At 45.2% G+C, this 20,997-nt stretch overlaps 1 protein-coding gene across 1 annotated transcript in view; it reads left to right on the top strand.

Annotated features, from left to right (window-relative positions):
• The window catches only part of RAB11FIP4 (RAB11 family interacting protein 4), a 195,006-nt gene that overhangs the window by 77,767 nt on the left and 96,242 nt on the right, over positions 1 to 20,997 (top strand). The window contains exon 3 of the mRNA XM_073310342.1: positions 10,507 to 10,595. Within this exon, the coding sequence (XP_073166443.1) occupies positions 10,507 to 10,595 (89 nt within the window). The remainder of the gene's footprint in view (positions 1 to 10,506; positions 10,596 to 20,997) is intronic.

Genomic DNA, 20,997 nt, shown 5'->3' with positions numbered 1-20,997 from the left:
TGCCAACAGTTGCTATCAGTCATAGTGCTTACTGACTTGAGAAGTCGTATTGACGGCAGTGAGTTAGTCAGAGTAGTAAGCATCATGCTCAGGAGTGTTTGCACAATGATGCCCTTAGTCTGGTTAGTAAGGTTTAAGTAAGTACATTTGACCTGTTTGTTCTATTAAGTACCCCTGTTTCTGTTCTCATAGTGTTCTTTTCTTTGACAAAAAAACCTATTCTATATAAAAAAAAACCTACCAAACAAATAAAGGATGAGCTCTCCCTACTGGCCCTGTAGCTGCAGTTAACTAAAAAGTATGACTTCAGATTACATTAAAGGAACAGGAAACGAGAGTTGTCACAGATTCTCTTGCATTGGAAACACATGAATATATATTTATATTTTTAAGTAGAAAAGTAGTAGAGAAAAATGCATTCAGAGGCTATTTAAACCATGGAAACCACACAAACAACTGTACAGTAATTACTGTATAATGTCTTTCATATGAGCTATATTGACCAGTGTTATATATCCTGATTGTTTCAACACAATACCATCTATTATAATGCTAAAGTACAAACAGTGCTTCTTGAGAACCAGATTCTAGTCCCTCTACTCACCTGGAGCAGTCATTTATTCTGCATGTGGTCCCACTGAAGTCCTGGGCATGACCTTTTAAGTTGCCTTTTAAAGGTACATAGGTGCCTAAAGATGCAGGTAGGTGCCTAGGCCTTGATCCTCAAAGGAGTTTAGGAGTAAAGTGCTTAGGCACTTTGAGAAATTCAGCTCCAAATCCGTTAGCTGGGAGAAGTATGAGACAACTCTCTCTGTGGATCAGCCACAGAATGGGAGGTGTAGATTACATCGATGGAAGAGTAGGTTACAGATGTATGCGGTGACTGACTTAAAATCAATGTCTGTGGCTCATGCCCTTATACCCGAGATCAGGACTGAGCCATGTGAGTGCAAGAATGGCAATAGGGCACCAAAGTAAAACTAAAAATCTGGGGTGAACCCTTTCAGACTAGCATTCGCTGTGCCACTTACACGGTAGGTTTGACCCAGCAAATCCTTGCTCTTAGAGTGCTTCTTACTCACAGGAGCAGTCCTTTTGACTTCAGTAGAACTAATTGCTTGAGTAAGTCTTTGAAGGATTGGGACCTTAGCTAGTAAGTAACACTCTAGCTATTTAATGAAGTGGGGTTAGTGCCTCTTCAAACCTTTTAAGGCTCAATTAAATTTTTGCTTAATATAGCCGGAAGCCATAAATGAGCCTAATACACCATTAAAGATCCAAGGGTAAATAAGTGAATAGCTACTGCTCCTAGGATATGTGTCAGGAACCAGCTACATCCAATTAAGTAACTGGATTTGATTTCCTATAGTATTAAAACTGCTTAATTGCCCATGAAAATTACATGACTCAGGATGGTTAAATTTCCTTCTTAGAGCATTTGCAGGAAATTGCTTTGTGATTCTGTTTACTTTCCTTCGAAACAATTGACCATTCAGTAGGGTTTGAAGAGCACTGCACCTTTGCTGTACAGAACTGTCGGACACACAAAATCATCCAGAATCAAAAGAGACCCGTGGCCTCCAGGGCAAACTGGGTTAAAGGCACTTACCTTGGTGTAAATCAGGAGTAAATCCACTGAAGTCAACACAGTTACACCAGATCAGAGTCAGGCTCACAATTTTAGCCTCAATTTTTAATGTCCTTGTTTTTGTGGGTATTATTTTGCTCCAGTATACAATTCCCCTCGTTTTGAGGCCACGTCCTCAGATGGTACAGATTGCACAGCTCCTTTATATCACTGAAGTCAACAGAGCTGCACAGATCTACATCAGCTGAGGATCCGACCCATAATCAATAAGGGTGTATTGATCCCCGTGCAGAGGCATAAAATTACGTTGTTAGACTCTAATTAATGCTTGTCATGTCAAATAGCGCTTTGGGCTTTAGCACAAAGCTTACGCAGTGCCCTTTTTTACACTCGTTCTGGATGAAAGATTAGACTCTTCCCATAGAATCATTAACTCAAAACCAACATGGTGTAAGCCTTTATGAAATTACAAGTGAATAAGAATAAAATAGTGTATTATAATTAGGAACACATATTCTTATAGGTATCGTGGTAACAGCTACAATTAAAATTAACCTTCAGCAATGGAAGGGCGCCTCTCAATTACATACAGATCAGAAGGTACAATAAAAATATATACATAGATTGAGTGCTGCTGTGTGGGGAAGTACTGGCTGGGGGGGTAGGATGTATGCTACAGGGTGTGGGGGAGATGGGAATGCTGGGTGGTGGTGTGGGGATTGCTGGGTGGGATGTGTAGAGTGTTGCTATTGACAGGTGTTTGGGGTTGCTTCTGTGGAGAGGGGTGCCGAGTGGGGGTTGCTGTGGTAGGGGCTGTAGAGTGGAAAGTACTAGCTGCAAGGAAGTTTACCTCCCTGCTGCACTGAGTTTCTCCCTCTGAGGAGAGGGGGAGAGAACAAACTTGACCAGATGTGTAGTCACGTTGCTCAGTGCACTGCTTAGAGGGCACTCAGATACTGCAGGACCTACATGGGCTGGGATAGAATAGATTTCACTTTGGCTTTGTGATGCATACATATGAAAGAATGTAGAGGACAGATTCTGATCTCTGTTAGACGGGTGCAGATCTCAAGTAATTCCATTGATGTCACTGGCCTAACAGAGATCAGAATCGGGTCCTCTGTCTCAGAATTGATTTGATGCCTCCATTTCTTGATAACTGCAGGTAAGTAAATAACTTTCTTAAACTAATGCCCCAAATCTGGACAGGCACTGTTTTTGTGGGTGCATTTTTACTTCTCCATGCAGCCTTGCACCTCCCCACCATATCTTCCCCTTCAGTGGCTTGAGGGCTGTATTCTAACAGGGATAACAATTCCCTACCATATAGAGATATTGGGAGGACAAACGCATTAAAGATTTTGAGGTGCTGGGCTATTGTAATGGGGTTCTGTAGTGGGGTGTGTACCTCACAAAGGCCCTGAATGGGCTAATGTGGGCCTCAGAAGTCAATTAATGTACCAAAATTGGATTAGTGAAAAAAGAGGAAGAAGATTTTTTGAATTGTACCCTAGAGCTGAGGATAATGATGTACTTCAGAACCTGGATAGGAAAAATGAAATGATTTTGTTCAGACAACAAATTGGCCATTGTGGCTTAAACAGTAAATTTTTTTTAAATAGACAGACACAAAGATGGCCTATGTGTGCTCTGTAAGGTGGAAGAAACAACTGATTACCTTGTGTGGGTCTGTGAGAGCTTCGATAATGAAAGGGAAAAGCTTTCTGAGGAATTCAAATGTCTTAAGATATCAAAAGTTATGTTACGTTATTAGCGGAAATGGGGTAGTATTAGAAAGGAGTTGTTACATTACCTGAAGGACACAGCAGAGTGAGAGAATATAAACCGCTAAGTATTTAGGAATTACAGCTCGTGGCGACTAGTGACTATTCAGTCAAGTCTACTTTGCCATGAAAGAAAGAAGCTGTGGGGTAAGAGGCTGCAGTCACTCTGTGGGAAGAGGGAGGGTGTGAGGAGGAGGCTCATGGGGAGACTATGCCCTGGGATCGTAGCCTGAGTAGAGAAGGAAACTAATGGTTACTGAGAGTGGAACAGTCTTTATTGCTAAGCCCTGGCAGAAGGGCAGGTTCTAGACTTCCAGGAGGGGAGCAAGCCCTGGGAGATGTTTAGTTAAGGAACAAAGCATGGGGAACTTGAGGCCTAAAAGGGCAAGCCTGAGGAGGGCAGAGGTTAGGTTAAGTTTACTCATTACATTTGGAATTTTGTTAGGGGATTCCAGGCAAGGGCCCTGAGAGTCATGGCCCTGCATGAAGGGTTAACCTGCAGAGGTTGTGTGGAGAGAAGGCCTGAGAAAGGCAGGGTAGGAAGAAGCACGGGGAGGTGGCAGCAAGGAGTTGTATGGAGCAGACCTTCGCTGCTAGTTATAGGGTCCCTGGGCTGGAACCCCCCTACCAGCCTCCAGTGAAGGTGTCATGAAGCCCCCCGATATAAGGGGTTGAGGTCAGTGGAAGTCATTGGACAAGGGGGTGCAAGGAGTAGAAGGCCAAGAGTTAGGCCCAGAGACTTGATATAAGGACACTGGACTTTTATTTGTGAGACTCCATTACCCAGGAAGGAGCGGGCTTATGTCATACATTGATCTTTAGCAGAAGGTCCTTTTGTAGAGTGTATCGCAGAGTTTATGGCTCTGGAGTATCCAAGGATTTGCAACAATTCATGGCTAAAATCCTTCCTTTATGCCCCCTATTGCACTACATATTCCAATGCAATAAGACTCGCTTGCCAAAAACGATGTCCAAAAATGAATATGATTGAAGGTTTCCAACCCCCGCCAGGGAAGGGGAAAAGAGAATCACTGGCAGCTAGTAGGAAATGTTTTATTGTCCATGCTTGGAAAAACAAATAATAGTCTAAATCAACCTCAGTTTGTCTTTCTTTCCATAGATCCTAACATGGTAAGGCCTTGTTATACCATTAGGTAGCCAAATGAAATGGCTCCAATTAGCCATATAAGTGGCTTTCAGTGGTGCTGCTTTCTGGAAAATGAAATTATAGAAATAATGAAATGTCTTAATGCAGGAGAATCTTAAAGTAGCCGGCAGATGTTCCTTAGCTCTCTTGCCATGGTTTTTTAAGGACAGATTCTAGCTTCGAGTATGCACTGCTGCACAGCTTGAAAAACTGGCAATGGAACATCTGCAAGCATGGACAAGAGGGCATTTTTTCTCAAGATAGGGTACCAGTGGCAATAAGTCCCAGGCATGCCAGATCAGAACGCAGCATTGTAAAAATCCCCATCAGAAGCCATAATGTTTGCCCTAATCCGTAAGGAAATACGCCAGAATAAACCTTGATTTTTCATTACATCCTGTGTGGATTGTGATATTTCAATTTAGCACGCTGGCATTTTCTAGGCTGCCAGCCAAAATGGATGCTTGCGGTAGGAAGACACAGGTAAACATGTCTGCAGAGCCATGTGTTAATTCAGTCATCCATTTGTAATGTGCCCTTCCTGTAAACCTCCCAGGGCACTTGTAAAATTCAAATTAGCGCTAAAATAAAATAAGGAAAAGACGTGATTTTCATGCATAAGCATCCATCATAAAGAGAACAATACTGAATACAACAGCTAATCGGTTTCCATGTAAACATGTCAGGGACTTTCCTCTCTGAAAAGAAAGGGCCTGATACAAGGCCCTTCGAAGCTAACAGACACCCACTAACTAAGGGTATGTCTACATGTCTAAATACGTACCTCCCAACCCAGGCACACAGGCGCTCACTAGCTCCACGAGAGCTAGCATGCTAAAAGTAGCAGTGTGGACTTGGCGACATGGGCTAGCCACCCCCAGGGTCTGAATTCAGGTGCCTAACATGAGCCGCTGTCCCAGCCGCAACAGCCACACTGCTCTTTTTAGCACACTAGCTGGAGCAGAGTGAGCCCAAGTCTGTCTGGGAACCATGCTCCCTGCTGCAGTGCACACATACCCTTCATGGGTACGGGCCCAGAGAGGGGAAAGCAATGATCAGCTCTTTAAACACACGGCTTGGAATTATATTCAGAGATGATAAAGGGTCCAGTAGTAGCTGATCTTCCAAAGTGACTGTGCATAGGGAGAATGCTATGTTGGGAAGAAAATCTGGTTTGCACTGGGAGGTGATCAGAGTGGTGAATCGCTAACAGAGATTTTGTTACTGAAATACGTGTCTTACCAGGAAGCAAACCAAAGCCCGTTAATGGGAACCTTTCTGTGTATTGATTAGACTTTGGATCAGGCCCCAGGTGGCTGCAGTGTTGTGTTTAAACAATCGCATAGGGGAAATCCCCTCTCAGCGGCAGCATTTCCTGACCCTCTGCCTTTTTTTAGTGTCAGTGCAGTGTAGCATGCAATTTCTTCCCAGCCTGATGAGCAACACTAATGTCGCTGTGCCAGCCTGCGTGACAATGGAACTATGTTACCACAGGCAATGCTGGCTGCTGGATATGTAGACTCCCACTATCCAGTGATGTTCAGCCGGACAAAGTGTCACCTTTGCAGAAGGAGACTGTGTTTTCCATGGGGCCAAATCCTGATCCCATTGAAGCCAGTGGGCATTTTGCCATGGACTCCCATGGGACCAAGATTTGGCTCATTTTGCATTTTTTAAAATATATGATGCTAGGTGATGCCTAATTCTGCTTCCATTGAAGTCAGTATCAAATGCCACATGGGTTTCATTGGGTTCTGGATTGGGCATGTGGGACTCAAGAGTCGCAGGCTGGTAAGGCCCCTCCACCTACCATTAATACAGTGACCAGGGCAGCCCCCAGGGAGGTTAGGTGCAGAGTGGGGCAATTAATTTTTCCATATTTTTATCCTGGTGTGGCATCATCATCCTGAGTTTAAATGGGTTTGGCCATGCCATGGCGTCCCCAGTATAGAGTCAACTGCTGGAAAAACCTAAAAGTGTGATGAAAGCCAAAATGCAAAGAGGGAAAAGATGTTCTTGTGGGTAAAACACAGGATCGAGGCCCAGAGGAGCTGGGTTCTGTCCTCAGCGCTGTCATAGACTAACCTCTCAGGTTCATTTCAGAGGGACCTAAGGGAGTCAGATACCAAACTCCCCTTAATTTGGGCACCTAATTCCCTGAGGCACCACTGAAATCACCAGCCTTCATGCCTCAGTTTCCCCCTCAGGGAAATGGGAGGTAAAAATATTGACCTTGCCTCATAGGCATGTTGTGAGGTTTTAATTAATGTTTTGGATCATTTATAGGCCTTTGGCTGGAAATGCTGCGCTGTCAGCCCAGTGCTGTGGTTGTTACTAATGCAGGAGGGAAAAGTGGGTTGAAATTATGACTGGCGATATTGTTGAGGGGAAGTTTTACAGCTGTGTAAACACATCTCCTCCATTACCACTGCCTGTATGCATTACTGAATGGTGCTGGGTCTCTGCAGATAACTCACTCTAATGAATATGTGCCCAGTGTCTCACACAGAGAGCTTGGCGGAGCAAGCAGTTCGTTTGTGCTTTAATGACTCCCATGACACACGGGGGCAGTAGACAGCTCCGTGACTAATAAGCTTTTGTTATTAATGGCAAAAGGTGCAAATAGACAATTAAATTATCCTCTGTAATAGGACTATGGAGAAACCTCCTCAAAGCACAGACCAGCACATGTTATGGTCACAGCCATTGGGAACAAAGGGATATTGATGAGTGATGATCCAAGACAGAGCGATCTACAGAGGGAAATTTCCTCATGGGGAAAATGAAGTTTATCTTTACATACGTCATACAAGAAACCGTTTTTTGGAGTACTGGTGCCATGGGAATCGCATGAGCAAGGCAATCTCAGGGATGAATACGCAGGATCATATTCCTTTGTGTTAATGAAGATTTTTAATAAGTTGTAAATGTTCCCAAGCAATACAACAAAAGGACAGGCTCCAGTTGTAGACAAGTGGTATTTTAGCTATGTCTGTATATGTGTAATGTGACTTAGAAGGCTAAAATGAGAGGTGAAAATACATGTTAAGATAGGAATAAGGTAGAGCTAATAACGTCAGTGATGGTCCTACAGTCCACATAAGATAAGCACTTTGCAGGTGGTTCTGCTCTGGAAGTGACTCTGTGAAATACCTTTGACCTTCTTTGTACTGAGAAAATGAGGGGTGTTTCGCAAATGTGTCAATAAACATGTTTTTAAACATCACTAAGGACCTGTTGTGGACCAAGATAGGATTGTTTAAAAACATGTTGGCTAGTCCTGGCCAGTCTTAGGGATTCTGCTCCCATTGGTCAATATCTAGGGTTGACCATGACTGGCTAATACAACACCACTGAATTTGTCTACACTAGGTGCAAAATGGTGTTTAACAACATGTTAATTAGCATGTATTAGCTAACACTGGTGTTAGCCACAGGTGCAAATCCCTACCATACACCTGGTGCATGTAAGCTCCATGGTGCACCATTGCAACTCATGGTTTACCCAGTGCATTGCATCTACAGTAGGGATTTGTTTAGCGACAAAGATGGCTATGACCCCAGTGTAAACAAAGTCTAAGGGTATGTCCTCACTGCAGAGTTAACTCGGGTGATCAGCACCTGAGTTAGCCTCAGCTGGGTGTGAGTGACCACACTGCAAAGCCACCCTCGAGATACTGTGTCCTCTCTGGTGCTGCACTCACCTGTGTGTGTTGCTAGGACTTCGGGAGGCATATCCCACAGTTCTCTGGCAATGTCGATTTTCATTTTGAATCGATTCGGAATTTCCCCTGGGAAAACCCACATTTTTGGTTGAAAAATTTCAAGAGATGATTTTTCGTTCAAAATTTCACACAGGGGAAAGTGTTGGTTTTCCGGCCTCCTCTGCTGGTATGCAGCGTTGTGGCCACATACCTTCCCTTCCTTATGCACAGCCATATATTCACCCAGAGGTTGGCCACGCCTAGAACTAGAACTTCAATTAGCACGGCTGTCAATACGTATTTTTATGCCACCTTTTTAGTTCCCTCTGGTTTGCTGAGTATCATGTTCATTATTGCCAAAACCCTTTTGTTCTGTTAAGCACTTTCCTTCATTGCAGCTGTGACTTAGTTCCAGAGATTCTTGGCAATGCCTGAAGTTCAATTCCTTATTGGGGCCTTGCTTCCAGAGTTCATTGAGCTGTGCTGCGTCTTCTTTAGTTATCTTGAATTTCTTCTTTTCCTGTGCAGCATTCAAGCTAGAATTTCACTTTTTATTTTAAAAATACCAGTTGTCCTCCCTTTCTCCTGATCATCTCTTATGGCAGAGGAGAAATCAGGCTACCGGTTGTCCATGTGGTGCTCTTTGGATCATAATTTACTTGACAGCTGCTTTATCTGCCCTGTGTCATTCTCATCATATGCCAGTGTGCTGGGAGATATTGATCCCACGTATTAGATCCCTTACAATTTGGTGGTGTTCTCCCGCTCTTTCTGAGTGCGCCTTTCCTTTGTTAAGGGATTCTATCTCCATCAGCAGAGGGTGTCTTCTTCCTGTAATTCTCCCCTAAAGCTATTATTTTTTTCCTTTTGACAATAGGAGTGAATAATCTGCTGGCAACATAATTCCGTGTGATTCACTTTTCGTGACATTCTCCTTCTGGCTCACCTGCCTTGTGGGTGAATAGCAATGTGTTATGTCACAGCCAAACGTACCACATTAGTGATGAGGTAGAAAGAGAAATACCGTTGGATAATTGGAGCCTCCCAGTAAAATACCATATAAAATGTGTCAACACATTTTAGGCAGCACGTCTGTAACAAGCTGGTTAAAATAACCTGGGCTATTATTACCTCTTTCTACAACTCAATACACAGAGAACAATCAATGGTATTTAATGGGGACTGAGAATTTGGCAGCTCCAAAGGCTTTCTATATTTGTCTTGGGCTCTCAGATGAGAGAGCCTAAAAGAAACGCAGACATTGATTTTTCAGCCACTAACATGCTTATTAACAACAGAGCAAATGCAGCAGTAGTTGTGAATGTGAAGTAAGCAAGTAGGCGTTTGCTCACATAGGACCATATGCTCCCTATTGTGAGACGTATTTTAATAAGATGTTGGAGTTTCCTGCAGAAAGCTCTGTGTAACATCCAGTTACCCCCAGCAAAAAATCCATTTCTACATTATATGATGCCATGCCAGGAGAATCACAGACCAAAGCCAGGCAAAAAGTTGGTAATGGAACCAGGTGAATTCAGACTCCCTTGATCTGATCACTAGGCTACTTCGCCTTCTTTAACTTACTTCAGTATAAATCAGGAGTGACTCTGGTGACATCAGTGGAGTTATACTAGTGTCAAACAGGCATAAAGTCAGATTCAGACCTGTGAAATACTGAACTGTATCCAGAGTTTGACTATAGGGATTTGGGGTTTGGTCCATCTCTTTTTCCCTTCGTGCTTAATGGAGCTAGATTGACTGGACCAAGCCACATTTTGGTTTGGGACTGAAGCAATCCACACTTGGGCAAGCCCCATTGCACAGCAGTGCAGGACATCTATTTTGGGGTTACCATCCTTCAACTTCCCAAAAAGAAGACACTGCCGGGGGGGAGGGGGAATTCAGGGGAGGTACAGTTGGGGGGGGGGTGGAGGGGTGTGTGTACTGGGAGGGGGTGCCTGGGAGGTGCTGGAGGTCCTCACTCTTGAGGTGGGGGGCAGCATCACTCCCTGTCAAGGTGGCAGGGCGGCTGGGGCAGGCCCAAGACCTAGTGCCAGCCATCTGTCAGCGCCTCCCTGCCTCTCCCCCTCCCCAGGACTGGGATCTGGTGGCTGCAGCGGGGGGACCAATCAGGATGCAGAGCCAGCTGCACTGGAACAAATATCCCCTCTATGGACAGGCCCTCGGTCTCCCCTCTGTCTGAGGCTTGCACATGCCTGTGTGAATGCTGTAGTAGGACAGACACAGAAGGAGCTGAATGTTTGCTTTTGCTTCTGTTGTCAGGCTGTGAAGAGTTACTGAAGGATGTGCTGGCTGTCGAAAACCCTGGGTGTTGGCACTACGAGCCGCGGTATGTGGATTACTACTACCAGGTAAGAGATTCACTGATTCTGCCCACTAGAGGGTGCCACAAATAAACCGGCGGGCAAACCCGGAGCGCAGCAAGTGACTTGTGGAAAGGAGCTAGTAGCGAAAAATCTGTGCCATGCAAGCGCTGCTGAACTACAGAAGTATAAGGGAGGAACGGATCTGGGTATAAAAGCTGGTCCACATGCAGACTTGCACCTAAATAACTGACTTGGTTACAGGTAACTGAGTTCGTTAAAGCAGCTGAATTCTTTGTGCACACAGGCGCTCGGTAGAGTTCATTTCACCAGGAACTACTGGTGCTACACCAGGATTTGTCAGCTGCTGGGAAGCAACTGCCATCAGTGCTGTTATCGGTGGACCATCATCTGTTTGCCAGTGGGGCCGGGCCAGACCCCCCTAGATATACAGTCCTCTATAGGATCATACAGGTCCTGAGAATCCTTAGCTCTATAGAACCCCTGTAATTTCTAGTGCGTGTCAAAAATGCTCCAGGCAGGGGGCGGCCCGTGGTCCCGCCACCACCACTCTGAGCAGGGGGCGGCCTGAGGCCCCACCACCACTCTTCCAGGCAGGGGGAAGCTGCGGAAGTTACAGAGGAATCTGTGACCTCCGTGAAAGACTCGCAACCTTAGGCCTGGGGTATGTTGGTAAGAAACAAGCAAATGTTTTGTGCACTGGAGGTCTGTACGGTTTAATTGCTGAAATCACCCTGATTACCTTTATTACCCAAGGGAACAATATTATTTTCCCATGGCAGAGATGAGACCTGTTACTGTTAGGGTTGCCAACCCTCCTGGAGCCGCTAGGAATTAAGGGACATAATCTTTAATTAAAGATTAATATGTGATGAAGCCTCCAGGAATGCATCCAACCAAAATTGGCAACCCTAGTTGCTGTGCCTATGAAGCATCTGTTAAATGATCTCGTCTGTCTCAGCAAGGGTGCGTTCTGCCAGCGTTTTGAAGAGCAGGTCAGTTCCCCTTACTGGAGGGGCCACTTACAATCAGAAGATAGGAACAGAATTGTCTTTGAAGCACTCTCTAGTGATGTTAGAGGTGATGCTGGAAGGGAATCCTCTTTCAGAATGAGGCTCTATCTACATAAAGACAAGTGCAACACCAACTCACCGCATCAAACGATCGGTGTAGCGGCAGGATCCAATTTAGCAGTGGATGAACTTCCAATGTCTGGAAGTTCTGCTTAAATATGCTGTCCCCCATCCCAGCTGCCCCCAAATGTATCTACTTATTCAAACCAGAGCTGGAAGAGTTCTAAATATCCATGGGTGTATTCCAATATTCATACCAATAATGTGCTTACCCCTTCATCTATACACACCATCTCTGAGGAGTCATAGGGTAATTCACTCTCCAAACCCTGCTGATCTTTGGTGTCTCTGCTCAAATGGCCACAGTAGAGGTCAGAGATGATGGCTGTTATTTGGGATCTAACTACCTGCCAACTGGATACAGGTCTGAGACCAGCACCTCATTTCACAAAGGCTGCCAAAAAGTCATTGGACAGTAATGACCATCATTACCTCCTAAGGCGGAGTGCAATTCAAACCGCTGGCATAAATGTTCTGTATTCCTTTATCAATCCCTTGAGCTTTCCAGGCCCATGGTCCCCAAGTTTAATAATTTTGCTGCTTTGTGGATAATCTCACATGGATCAATGCAACCTCCCCAAATATCCTGTAACTGGAGCATTTATTTCTTCCTCATATGTTTTATTTCATTTTTAATCTTTCTAATACCATATCACAGTGAATGCCCCAAAATACGATAGACCAACACAGTATTGGCATCATAAATCATGCAGGAAGGAGAATATTTGCCAGTATATTCTAGGTCCTTTGTCTGGATACTGAAAACGGAGCAAGCAAACCAACACCATGGTGGGAGGAAGAGTCAGAGCTATATTAAAATAAACACAACAGTGCAGATGTTCTTTCTGCTGGTCTGAAATATACATAAAATGCATTGAAAGGACTTTGGTTGTGAATTTATCAGAAAGACAACATAAAGTCCCCACCACTCATGGTTGTTAACCATTTGTATGTTACTTCTTGTGGAAGTTGAGGTGTTAATCTAGGTGTCCACCTTGAGTTGCTACATTCTGCCAAAAATTCCCTTTTGCCCTTTATGTTACAGTCTTCTGGTACAGTCTTCTCCCTCACTTCCCCTCCTAAAGCCTGTTTTACGGTCAACCCCAGGAGAGGGGAAACTGAGGCCAGGGACGGGCCTGAAGTCAGACCAGGAAAGTCCCTGCTACACTATCCAGAAATTCCTTAAAAAGTGCCCAGAAGGTGAGTTCTCCCTGACTGAGACCTGCTGCCTCTGCATCCTCCTTCCAGTTCATGCAGCTTCGTCCCACAGCATATTGTTCTGCATTGGAGCTGAAGACACATAAAAAGTCTGTAGCACACTAAGGCACGGCCACCCTGCTTTACGAAGCAGTAACTTGGAACCTTCCTCCAAATAAATTACTTGACCTTCAGCCCCAGAATTTGTCTGCACTGGAGTTGGATCATCGCCTCCTATACACGTGTCAGGGCTCTGATCACTTAGTGGCGACCCTGGCGAATTCGGGACCCCGTGGTTCACCGCCGTTGCAGGTCCACCTGGCGGTAGCCGTGCAGGACGCTGGAGGTACACAATGCTCGAGCGTATTTCCCTCGGTGTTGTCTAACCAGGCTGGTCTCATCCTCGCCTGGGTTTTGGAGAGAAGTCTCCCATCAGTGTGCTGTTACCCGTTCAGCTCTACTAGTGGTATCAACCATGGCAGTGCTTGTGTAGACAGGAGACAGGCATTTTTACCATTTTATCCTCGAAGCTTACGCTGCGCAAGGTTAGGCAACAGAGTGAGAAAATGCCAGAGCCCTGTGTACCCTACAGTTTCTGCTATTGCCAGCACTGGTGGAGTGCAATAGTGCTGAATTATGGGCCATAATTTACCAGTGTCGACGCAACCTGGGGTGCAAGTGTGTGAAAGCAACAATACCTCTGAGGGGGAAACTAGGCTGTAAAAGAGTGGGGACTGATGGTATTCTGGGATGAACTCTTGGGCCTGATTCAATGTTGGCCTGTCCTTGTGTGCTTCAGAACAGCCAGCCTGGGCCAGACCTATGATCCATCTAGTCCAGTTTCCTGTCTCTGACACTGGTCAACACCTGATGCTTCAGCAGAAGGTGCAGAGAAATTCTCAGTAGGCAGGCGTAGGATGATCTGCCCCCCTGAGGAGTATCATCCTAACCCTGATACTTAGTGATTGGCTGAAACCCTGAAGTATGAGGTTTTGTATCCCTTCCAAAACTCTTTTCTTTACATTTTTCTTTTTTTAGTATTTATCATTATAACTCTAGACATGTTTGTTCTCCATATAAATAGCCCATCCCTCTTTGCCACTTACCAAGTTCTTGGCCTCAAGGACATCCTGTGGCAATGCGTTTCACAGTCTAATTAAGCATTGTATGAAAACATTCTTTGTTTTGTCAGTTTTGAAGTTGCCGCCTTTCAGTTTCATTGACTATCCCCTTGCTCTTGAGTTATGAGACATGGATAATAGAAGACCCTGATTTACCTTCTCTGTAGCGTGCATTATTTGTACACTTCTACAATGTCTCCTCTAATTCATCTCATCTCTAAAGAAAACATTCCCAGTCTTTTCAATTGTTCTTCATATGTGAGTTTTGCAGGCCCCTAATCATTCTCATTACCCTTCTCTGAACCCCATCTAATTCTGCAATATTCTTGTGAAATGGGGTGACTAGTACTCAGAGAGTTAGGATTGGAGGGGGTTGACAGCCCTAGCAAGGGTTAGGGTTCAGGCTGGTTGGTTTCCCTAGGTTAGGGCTGGGGCTGGAACGGGGTAAGGTTAGGGTGAACCCTAAGCTGTGACGCTAAAGGCCTGTAGGTTGATGGGTTAGAGTTTAGTCGCATAGGGAACACCATAGCTACGTTAGAGGTTGGAGCTAGTACAGGGTGCTGGGGTTAGGTTAGGGTTGGAGCCATTAAACGTACCAGATACGGGTTGCAGTCACTTAGGGTTGCAGCAGGCTGGAGTTAGAGCCTGAAGGTGGCTTTGGTCAACAATTAGCACTACAGCTGGTAAGTGGCCTTGGGCTAGTGTTAGGCCTGGAGCCAGTAGGTGGAGCCAAGCTAGCATTATGGTTGGAGCAGACAGGTGGCCTTGGGCTAGGGGAGGGGTTGGTAAAGGGCCCTTTGCTAGGGTTAGGATTGGAGCCCATAGGAGGTTCGTAGAGGTGCAGCACAGAATCTCACCCTGGGAGTCTTTCCACTGCCTTCTGCAGTTTGGGATCAGACATATGGACAGAGAAGGAGAGCACAGTGTGTTTCCCTCCCAGTTAGTAATCTGCATTGCTTCCGCCAAGAACCTAGTTCCAAGGTTCCCTTGCATTCATGTTTTCTAGAGCAGAAATCAATACTTCCCAGGCAGATTGTGATGAGATTTGTTTTCTTCCATTTAATGAGCTGTCGAGGTTGGTTGATTTGCAAGGATTTTTGTTATGTAGGAATTTTCCCTTGGTGGGTTCATATAACAGCTCAAAGCAGAATCTGCACAGGGCCCTGAAGAATGAGAGGACATTGCAGGGCTCAGGGGCTTGCAGGGCAAAGCCAAGTACATGCTTAGTCATAGCACTTCTGAGGTTTACCTAAACCAGAGACACCCCCTACATTGTTGGGCCCAAATCCTCTGCTTGGTTGCCATCACCTGATGCTGGGCCACAAAGGCTTCGTCCGCCCAACCTTCCCTGGAGAGATGAACGCGTGGGCCACCCCCTTTGTGGTGCTGCACAAACCACCGCTGCTGTTTGTGAAGATTGACCCCACCTCCATCTTCTCTTGTGCAGTGGAACTGTCCTGAGTCATCTGCCCAGGGGCCCCCAATGACTGCGGACATGGGGGCAGCATTTGAGCCATAATGTTGGTTAGAGTAGGGCAGAGTTGTTGGGACTTATTTGTATTATTGTTTCTTTATGCTGAATAAGAATAATGGTTCGTTTCCTATGTGGGCAGCGTAAGAGTGAGGACGTCCTTACCTCTTCATTTCCTTGCTTCTCAAGCTCCTTGGTTTTGTAACTGATTAGATTGATGGCGACCTTACCTGGTATCCTGAGCCGGATTCCTTGTCTTGAGATAGATGCTGGGTAGACACTATGAAAGGACAACTCAGAAATGAAAAGCAGGGGGCTTCCTCAGACCTGTACCATTGCCATGGGGACATCTGAAGGCAAGCAAGTGCTCTTTAAGCATTGCATTCTCAGCCTTGGGACTGCCGGAGTGCTGCTGTGACATACTCCATTCAAAGCACTGCTGAAAACGGGATTTCTCTGCCTTCTAGAAGACGGCAGTCCTGATACTCAGGCTCAACTGCAAAATGTAACATTCCTGCAACCTAGCGGCTGGAAGAGGCCTGGGAAGAAAGTTACCTTTGCTGCTAAGTCTTCTTGGAGCTCAAGTTGCAAAGATGCTGTACTCAGATCCTTGATTCAGACCTTAGTGTGGACAGATTGCACCTGGATTGGGGAAAAAATGCACTCACCAGGTTCAAAATTGGCTGCTTTTTGTAATGCTGTTATGGAAACTTTGGTGGCAGTACTGGGAGGGCCCAGAGGGTTTCCCAAGCACCTGTCGCATAGACAGTGGGCTAGATTCACCTTCAGTGGAATCCAAGCGCCTGCCTGCCTGCCCCTCCCCGCCCCGTGACGGAAAGTCTGTGTGGGAAAAGGACATCGTGGCACAAGCTGCTCACCACCCCCAATCTGTCAGAGGACTCAGCTGGCAGAGCCTTGTCCAGCGGGGCAGAAGAAGAGAGACTAATTTGAAGCGCTCTTGGAACTGCACTTTGTAAGTGCAATTTTGAAAATGTTCACTAGATGTCAGCATAAGACTGAAGAAAGGCCAGTGAGTGAGCACCTCTGCTTCCTCCACTCTTGTAGTGACACCCAGCTGCTGCTATTGGGGCTTTCAGTCCCCCAAAGAAGAGAAGATAAAATAAGTTACTTTTGATGTGCACAGGGATCCAGGCCTATCAGCAACAGCAAGAGTTTCATGCCCAGTTCCCTATGAAAATGTACTGGCTCCTGACAGGTGGCCTGGTTCCTTAGTGAAGGCAAAATCTTGGTGACGCTAGCATTTATACAGGTACCTCTCACTGCCTCAATTGAGAGTTGCCCATCTAATTTTCTTTGCCCCCTCCTGTCTGCATCCCGTGTCTAACCTCAGGGATGCAGTTAGGGGAAGGAGCAAGAGGCAGGATGCCTGAGCTCTGCAGCTGCATTGAGGGAGAACAGAAACAGGGTAGTAAGAAGCTGGGTCATGAGACATGTCCCCTTTATTCCACCCAGAGAGTTGCACTTATGCTAACCCTGGTGTTCAGCTTGCTTCTTTGTTGTGATGCTGACTCAGGGGTTTAGAGGTCTGGTCTTGGGGGAGGAAGGAGGAAAAATAATACCCTGGCATCACAAGTTCCCTTCTCAAACACTACCAAGGTGTTGCCTTGCCCCCTCCTCCCAAGTGCCCACTCTGCACAGAGATGCCCAGCTTCAGCGCAAAGGTGGCCATGTGAGAGGAGTTGGAGGCGGCTCTGAGAAGGAGGGTGGCACATGCCGGAGCTTAAGAGATGCACCGAGCCAGTGGTGTGCGCAGGTTGAGACAGACAGGGAGGAAGAAACCTCTGTGCATCCAGCCTTTAATCCCAGCCAGTCGGGTGCAATTCATGTGACCTGATATTTAAAATCCCCAGGTATCAAGGGTTTTATTGCGGTTCATTTGACACCTTCTAAAATGGTCCCTTTTCCCATTAACAGTGACGGTGTTTCAGGGTTTGTCTGAGGAACCTGGGCCATCGTTTGAGTGAAGACAGAAAAAAAATGTTAAACTTTAGAACTTTTAAAAATTGTGTTAAATGTGCAATTTTAAACATAGCATCTTTCAATGTGCAAATGATCATTTCACAGGGCTTTTTCACCGGGGAAAAAACACTGTAGTCATGAAATGGCCTCTACTGGGAGGATGGGCGATGTTTCATGCACACACAAAAAGTCCTCCGGTAGTAGACCCAGTCCTGTTTTCTATGTCTCACTCGTTAGCCATTAACAACATTTGATTGTCATAAGGACAGAACCACTGAAGTCTCTGTGTAAAGGAAGAGGAGGAGTTCAGAGACCAGTGTTTGGTGTTGGTACTTATCCTGGTGTTTGAGATTTGGGGTAGGTTATGTTGTGGTTAACATAACACAAGAGGGTTCTTTTGACTAAATACAATCTGGCAATATCTGATTCTGGGATGGTGCACTGTCTGCAGTGAGTTCTGATGGGTTACAACTAGCTGTTATACCCCACCCTAAGAGCTTGGTCCCATTGACATCAGTGAGCTTTGGGTCAGGCCCTGAAGGAGAGAGTTATTCCCATGGAGATACAGTGGTTCCCTGTTGTTACCTTTTGTAGATGAAGCTTTTCCAAGGAAGAGAGAGGAAGGGCAGTCCAGTGCTCAGAGCACTAGCCTAGACTGGAAAGTGCAGGGTTCAGTTCCCTACTTCACCATATACTTCCTGCGGGACCTTGGGCAAGTCACTTAGCCTCTCTGTGCCTTAGTTCAACATCTGTAAAATGGAGATAATAACACAGTCCTGCCTCACAGGGATGTTGAGAATAAATACATTAGATGGTGTGGCACTCAGATCCGATGGTGAGAGGGGTCATGTAAATACCTAAGAAAATTAAATGCATATAAGGAAACAGAGCTTTTTATATATGCTAGAGTAAGGTACTATGGGTCTGATTCTCACATACACTAAGACCCCATTACATTTACATTGACATCCACTTAAAAGTCCATTTACACTGCCAGAGAGATGTAGAGCGCATAAGAACAGCCATATTGGGTCAGACCAGTGGTCCATGTAGCCTAGTATCCTGTCTTCTGGCAGTGGCCAATGGCAGATGCTTCAGAGAGAATGAACAGAACAGGCAATCATCAAGTGATCCATTCCCTGTCGCCTAGTCTCAGCATCTGGCAATCAGAAGCTTTGCCATCTTGGCTAATAGCCATTGATGGACCTATCCTCCAGGAACTTTTCTAATTCTTTTTGAACCCAGTTATACTCTTGGCCCTTACAACATCCCCTGGCAATGAGTTCCACTGGTTGACTGTGTGTTAAGGTCTTAGTGTAACTGAGAATTCAGGTCTACATATTTTTAACCCAGAAGGAAAACAGGAAGTCAGTAGGTATTGATTTTTGGTACACCACTCCATTCAAAAATAATAAAGACCCTCTCTCCTCAAAAGAAAAGGAGTACTTGTGGCACCTTAGAGACTAACAAATTTATTTGAGCATAAGCTTTCGTGAGCTACAGCTCACTTCATCGGATGCATTCATTTTTTTCCACTGAATGCATCCGATGAAGTGAGCTGTAGCTCACGAAAGCTTATGCTCAAATAAATTTGTTAGTCTCTAAGGTGCCACAAATACTCGTTTCTTTTTGCAGATACAGACTAACACGGCTGCTACTCTGAAATCTCTCCTCCAAGCAGCTCCAAGGCTTTCAGGTAAAACTAGAAGTGCTAAGTGTTATTATTAGCCAAAATCTGTCTTTAAGAGCAGAATGTAAATGCTCTGAGAGTTTGCTAGAAATTAGGTTATCAACCCTTCAGTTTCTTTCCCAGTGTTTGTGTGGCTGTGGGTTCAGAACCTGCTGTTCTTACTCAAATTTGAAGTCAGTGAGAAATGTCTTGAGTAAGCACTGCAGAATTTGGCCATGGTGAGCATCCACTAGGGTCTCAAAGCCATAGGTCCTCTTTTCATTGGTGGACATTTGAAAAAGGGAGAGCCCACTGCTAAAAATGCAATAAGAGAGCTGTGGTTTAGAAACTCATTTAGTTTAGAAACTCATTGACCAAGTTTTTCAAATCCAAACAAGGGGTGACTTGGATCCATTTTCAGACCCACCCAAAGCTTTGAGGGGAGAGGTGTTGAGATGCAAGTCTTGGGCTTTGTCAGATCTTTGCAATAAGAAAATGAAAGTTTTTGATTTTTGCAAAACATTGCCAGTCGTGTTGGGGTTTTGCAAGAACAGAGGGGGCTTGGATCCAGCTTCCATATTATCCAGGTACCCAACATTCCTAGCAGGAGGAGGAGTTGGATGAAAGGTTCTATGTCTCATTACCAGTGACATCAGGCATTGGTGCAAGCATCTGAAAAGCTTCTTGAGAGGAGCCAGAAGACTTAACATGAAAATAAGCAAGCAGTTGTCTTCTCATCCAGCATCAATACACAAATACTGTATGTGAACCTCTCCTTTCTTGGGGAAATGCAAGATATGGCAGCAGTACCGTTTCTATTTTAAATACGATTAAATGGGGCAGTTCAGTGGGCTCTCTTTGTTTTGTTATTTACAGTGCTGGATTTGGTGTGTTGGCCATTTCCTTGCTGCTCTAGACTGTAAATACAATAGTCAATCCTCCTCTTAACAAGGTACGGGCTGATTGTTGTGTGTCAAAAGAATGAGCCGCCTTTTCAGTCCAGAGTGTAATCACCAGCTTGCCAAGGGACTAATTATACAGTACGAACAGTAGAAAAATTGTTGAAACATGACAAATAAATTGTGTTTGCCTCTGGGATGGAGCTTGGCATACCAGTTGATTTGCTCCTTGGAAAATATTTTCAGTAGCAATTAGAGGTTCCCCACTGATTTCTGAAGCTGGAAATGGCTGCCTGATGGGTATTTGCTGACACCCAGCTCAAGAGAGAGAGGGACCCAACGTGCTGGAAAGACATTAGGGTCTGGATGGGTTTTTTTTTCCAGTGGTCTGTAGGAGGAACAAATGTAGCACTTTGAGACACAGCTGGAATGAGAAGAGTGTGGGTGTCCATTTGCACAGCCTGGGCTGCCTTTCTCTATTTATTGAAAATAAATAGGGGGGGAAACCAGGAAAGAGTTGGACTCACTCTTCAGGCCACCTGTGTATCCAACAGGTCCTTCTGTTTTTATTATCCTCCACCTTTCTTGAGTGAATCTCTGTTTCTTTTTCAGGAGGTGTCTACACTAACGGTTTATCCCAGTAGTCACGGGGTGTGCTGCCAACTTGGATGTTTTAAATATCTGCCAGCTTTGGAAAGTGGGTAAAATCGTCATCTTGATATCTTGAGTCCCTTGCCGGGACATTTTCATGTCCCTTACTATTAGCATTTAGCTTGGGGTTTCCAGCAACTTTCTTTTGGACAGGGAAGAAGGCCTGGAAGTATTGCCATTAGCTCTACCTCTGGTCTATTACTGGTCAGCCAGGATGCTGGAACCCAACATCCCATCTCTGATTGGCAAAGGCTTCACCTCCCAGCTCATCTGAAGCTCACTGTGGAATCCAGAGTGCTTGTTTTTTT

The sequence above is a fragment of the Lepidochelys kempii genome, chromosome 14, assembly GCF_965140265.1.
Source record: "Lepidochelys kempii isolate rLepKem1 chromosome 14, rLepKem1.hap2, whole genome shotgun sequence".
NCBI classification, from domain to species: Eukaryota; Metazoa; Chordata; order Testudines; family Cheloniidae; genus Lepidochelys; species Lepidochelys kempii.
Note: the sequence above shows the minus strand (reverse complement) of the source record. Positions and strands in the feature narration are given on the sequence as shown.